The sequence below is a fragment of the Diaphorina citri genome, unplaced genomic scaffold (assembly GCF_000475195.1).
Source record: "Diaphorina citri unplaced genomic scaffold, Diaci psyllid genome assembly version 1.1 scaffold164, whole genome shotgun sequence".
In the NCBI taxonomy this organism is placed as follows: domain Eukaryota; kingdom Metazoa; phylum Arthropoda; class Insecta; order Hemiptera; family Psyllidae; genus Diaphorina; species Diaphorina citri.
Window position 1 is genome coordinate 96,240 of NW_007377601.1, and position 5,249 is coordinate 101,488.

Sequence of the window (5,249 nt, forward strand, 5' to 3'; positions counted from 1 at the left end):
AAAAAAAAAAGAAAAGCAGGGCCGAGAGGAGAGCACGAGGATGGGCAGTTGTGGAGACTACAGGTCAGATTTATTCACATTCTAGATTCTAGTTTCATTTGAGCAGGATAAACAAGGTATATTCTATTCTATTTCTACTTGGGGTAACAGTTAGATGGTATTAGATGCTCCAAATGTTCCAAAGGTTGAAGCTCAAAATTTTTTGGAGTCTCGTCTACAGTAAAAGAGAAAAATGGAGCTGAAGGGGGGGGGGGGGGGGGGGGGGGCCTCTCACCCTTCTAAATACAACCCTGCCTAGCTTTGTACATAGATTGACATTATTTTCCTGGTATCCTTGAGCAAAAGGAAAGTGAGAAGGCAGTTTCAATTTTTATGGAATGATAAGAAAGGTATTAGAGTTTTGTAGGTGATTTGCGATATGTTATCAGTTCGATCCAAGCCATTAGGTAGGGGTACATACCCAAGTACTAAAATCACCAAGTCACCTTACACGCTTACACCCTACTCATGTAACATGGGACGCAATATCTTCACGACTTTACTTACAATCTTGGTTGACGAATGGGGATATAATTTGGCCGATAAAAAACAATATGTAGGTACCTACATTTTACTTGAATGGTATTTAGAGGACCTATCCCGTTCTTGCCATCCAGGAAATTTGGCTACTTTTTCATGATTTAAGGAGGGTAACAAAAGGATGCATTTATCTGAATGCTGTTAGTAAGTAGATATAAGAGAAATCCAGTAATGATATAGGAAGCATTCAGGTTGTGATAATGACACAAAGACACAGCGTTATTTTAGTGATTCAAGTAGAAGTAGGTACTCTTCATGAGATTATTATTATTATTATTATGAATCATGGTATTGCAATTTTACGTCATTCCTTTCTGAATAAATCTGAGAGTTTAAATTGTTTTATCAATTTAGGTTGTTAGAAGTCTACGATGACCACACAGGGAAACTCTACATCAGGTTGTGATAATGACACAAAGACACAGCCTTATTTTAGTGATTCAAGTAGGTACTCTTAATGAGATTATTATTATTATTATGAATCATGGTATTGCAATTTTATGTTATTCCTTTCTGAATAAATCTGAGAGTTTAAATTGTTTTATCAATTTAGGAATCATGGTATTGCAATTTTATGTTATTCCTTTCTGAATAAATCTGAGAGTTTAAATTGTTTTATCAATTTAGGTTGTTAGAAGTCTACGATGACCACACAGGGAAACTCTACAAAGTCTAGAGTATCATACTTTTTACTTACTTATCCGTGGCTGGGGCCTTATCGACCATCGATCATATGCAATATTATGAATATTGATCATCCTCTGTGGTTTCATCTCAGGTATCAAGTGACCCAGCGACACGGCTTGAGGTTATTAAACTGAACGAGCAACTGGACACCCGACTACAGCAGCGTCAGGCGCGTGAGACCGGTATTTGTCCTGTCAGGCGCGAACTCTTCACGCAATGTTTCGACGAGTTGATTCGTCAGGCGGCCATTAACTGTGGGGAAAGAGGCCTGTTGCTACTACGCGTGCGCGACGAATTTCGCCAAACCATAGCGGGATATCAGAGCCTGTATGAGAGTAGCATTGCGTTCGGCATGCGGAAGGCGTTACAGGTATGCTCCGGTCATGTCGGAGTGCAAGGTGTCTCATCTTTTAACAAAAAATCTTTGAACATGAAGAGCAAAGAAGGACAGGACATTGTAGGAGAAAGCCAGCAGTTCTGAGAACGAACCTTAGCTATTTAGGATTTAGACTACCCCGGGGTGGGAATCTAACCCACGATAGCCCTTACAAGACAAGAGCGCGACCCTCCAAACTAACTGGGCTGGCTTGTCAAGAGTTTGCGAAGAGCAAAGAAGGACAGGACATTGTAGGAGAAAGCCAGCAGTTCTGCGAACGAACCTTAGCTATTTAGGATTTAGACTGCCCCGGGGTGGGAATCTAACCCACGATAGCCCTTACAAGACAAGAGCGCGACCCTCCAAACTAACTGGGCTGGCTTGTCAAGAGTTTGAAATATTAAGGTGTGTGCAAAACATAGTCGACCGCCCGTCGATCGACGTGATAAATCTATGTTGTCGAGGCAGTGTGGACAGTTCAGTCGACATCGATTGACGGCCGGTTGACTACACATTTACATAGTTTTACAAAGCAAGTTTATCTCCATTCCAGGCAGAGCAAGGCAAGTTTGACATGGAAGAAGAAATAGAAAGGCTGAGAGGGGCCTACGCCTGTCAGGTGTATCTGATACCTAAGGAGCACACACACTATCAGGTGGACCTGACCTTACAGGACCACACACACTATCAGGTAGACCTGACAGGTATGGTTGAAAAGGTCCGTCTTTCAGGTCTACGTGATACCTGATGAGCACACAAATATCCCTGCGGGGGGCTGCGAAGGTGGGACACCTATATGCCAGCGGTTGGAGCTGGAGCCCATGTCACGTCAGTTATCGAGAGGCATTATATGGAGAACTGTATTAAAAATAAATGAAAATAATTATTCAGATAAGAATCTTTACAAATTAAAAAGACAATTAAGATTCAATAAGACATTCATTAAGAAAGTTTGGTGAGCTTTCAGGAATACTCAGATTCCCATCATCAGACCAAAAAGACGCGAGAGAGGTGTTTATTCTACGAGCACTGGAGGTGAAGTCAACTGGAGATGAAGTCGTTGGAGTTGAGAACTGTATTGTTGAGCATTGTATGCTGATGACGATTTGTTCTTGGTTTCAGGTCCCTCTGTTCTCTGGTCTGCAAGTGGACGTATGACGCTTATGATCGGAGATGGAATGAGGACTATTTTGAGAAAATCGGACTCGGCGATCTAAAGCAGAATGGATGGCGAGCAATAGGTAAATACCCTACGACACAGTCAACATGTGTCTAATGTAGCAGTTGTTTTATTGCTAGGAAATAAAAACGGCGGTGAAACACCCATCTTTTTTTTTTTTTTTTTAAACCCTGGAGACTTGAAATCGAGATATACTCTTTTGTAAACAGAGCTGAAAATAGACATAAAACAGACAGCTAATTTGATGAGCCAGGGGAAAAAATGATAGCTACCTAACTTAAATACTGACTGAGGAAAAAATCAATGTACTAAAAGTTCAGCTACAGATCAATGGTTCACAACTTAGGATACCCACAAATATGGATTAATACACATGTCTTTTGTGTGTGAGGCTCCACAAAATGAAGGGGTTGATCCTAAAAAAGTTGAGAATCACTGACCTATCCCAATGACATGCTGCAGGGGTACTTTTTAACTAAGCAAGCACGATGTAATTTGATTTCCCCAAAGCTTAGAATACCACGTTAGAAATTGTTTCGTTAGCTCTTTCCATTGTGTGAATTGTACCTGGAATTGTCACTATGAACACAAACTGTGCCTATAGTGAATGAATTATGTAGATATGTCATGCAATGAAATGGTAATCCATAAAAAGATTACAGTGGCCTGTGAATTCAAATGACTGGAGCATTAGGAGCTTGAGTCATTTGAGTGAGTATACTAAGAAAGTTACAAATAAAGATAAAAGAAATAAGTAAATAATAAGTAGGCGTTGAAAGATGGAAGACAAGGGATCCTGTGATAAGATAACATAAAAGAACAACATAGATAGAATAGATGGAAAAATAGAGATTCAAAGACAGGAAGAGAAGACAAAATAAATGGTTTTAGCAAACTAATATTGGTTCTTGTAACGGAAGAAAGTAAGAAGTAATATAGGGAAGTGTTAATCAACACTGAGAACCCATTCCTGAGAGGAAAGTTCCTTGAGTGGATATTTTTTTAGAATCAAAGTTGTATTCGATTATGTGAAATTTAATTCAGTCAAACATGGCTGAATCAATGAGAATGTGAGATGTTGCTGTGTTTACGTCTAAAGCGGAATCTCATTGGTTTGACTGAATTAAATTTCAGATAATCGAATACAACTCGAATTTCTATGTAGTTTGCTAAAGACCATTCACAATAATTGAGAAAGATTTGAGCTCACAAACCGGATTCGTCTTCTTGCCCTTCTTCTTTTTACTTCGCTTCCTCTTGGAATTGGCCTGGGCGAGAGGGTCCTCACTCATATTTGCAGGTGGGGTGGTGGGGGTGGTTGCTTCGCCTTCATCTTCGTCCTCCTCCCCCTCTTCTTCCTGCTTGGGAGGGGATAATTCTAGCGAGATGATTTTCTCGCGCGTCGTTTCCACCTAAAATAGAACAGGTGGGTTGTAGGAGGGAGGGTGTGAGGGAAGGAAGTTTTAGGGACGGTTTAGGGGACCTATTCTGAGACCTATTTCAGAACCCAAGAAAATATGACGGGGGTCAGGTGCCGAAGGGCATGAGTGACGTCTAGCAGATATTACAAAAGGGAAAACAGAATGGACATTTATTCCCTCCAAAATTAATCAAGGCAGGAGACAACGAGTATTATGTCGTACCTCTATAAGAACGTAGGGATCGAGGTACCTTAGTCGCATTCAGTTAGTTTGATTAGGTTAGCTATTTGATTCATGGATTTAGTGCTTTAGGTACCGACTAAACCAAAGTGACATGTTTGAATGTAGCACGAAGATAATAAAATAGTAATAGAACCTGGTTAGGAGGGACTAACACGCTAGTCACAAACAGGATATGACTTGAGGGTATTTAACAACGAGTCATGTTGAGGATTGTTGATAGGTAAGTGATTGGAGGGGAGCATGACTTAATTTAGACAGTGATTAAGACCTAGTCAAAAGGATATGATTGAGGGTTATTAATAGGCAAGTCATGATTTAGGATGTCAGGATGTGATAGCGGTTGATGAGGGGAGATGGATTAGTTTGGACATGATTGAAGGATTGGTGGGGGACGTGTAACGTAACGATATAGTGAGTTAAAAGGAAATTTGAGTGTCATTCTTTAAACATGTATCAATAAATAAAATCAGTCTGAAGGCAAAGACAGGTCTTACATTTAAACCTTTACTTTTTGTCCTAGTCTTTACTCTCTTTTTAAATCAGGAAGACCAAACGTCTTACAGATTGTAAATTTGAGCTCTATAAAAATACTTGAAACATTTATGTATTTAATACATCTAGATTAAAATTGAGGTTCCGCAACAAGGGAACTTTTAGAACTTTAATTCCTTCCCAAAAGGATTGTTCCTTATCTTAACAAAGTTCTTGAGAGATAAGTTTATAATCCCAGTTTCAAGTTAAATCTCCCCCATAAAAAACTCTC

The 5,249-nt window shown here is 39.8% G+C and overlaps 1 protein-coding gene and 1 long non-coding RNA gene across 10 annotated transcripts in view; one reads left to right on the forward strand and one right to left on the reverse strand.

Moving 5' to 3' along the window:
• The window catches only part of LOC113465305 (33 kDa inner dynein arm light chain, axonemal-like), a 40,557-nt gene extending 37,673 nt beyond the window's left edge, over nucleotides 1–2,884 (forward strand). For all 9 annotated transcript variants that reach the window (XM_026820659.1, XM_026820656.1, XM_026820655.1 and 6 more), the window contains exons 4-5: nucleotides 1,358–1,636; nucleotides 2,196–2,884. In XM_026820659.1, coding sequence (XP_026676460.1) covers nucleotides 1,358–1,636; nucleotides 2,196–2,390 — 474 coding nt within the window. In that variant the 3' untranslated portion in view covers nucleotides 2,391–2,884. The remainder of the gene's footprint in view (nucleotides 1–1,357; nucleotides 1,637–2,195) is intronic.
• Nucleotides 1–5,249, reverse strand: part of LOC113465812 — a 23,779-nt gene that overhangs the window by 16,691 nt on the left and 1,839 nt on the right. The window contains exon 2 of the long non-coding RNA XR_003390412.1: nucleotides 4,037–4,234. This is a non-coding gene — a long non-coding RNA (uncharacterized LOC113465812). The remainder of the gene's footprint in view (nucleotides 1–4,036; nucleotides 4,235–5,249) is intronic.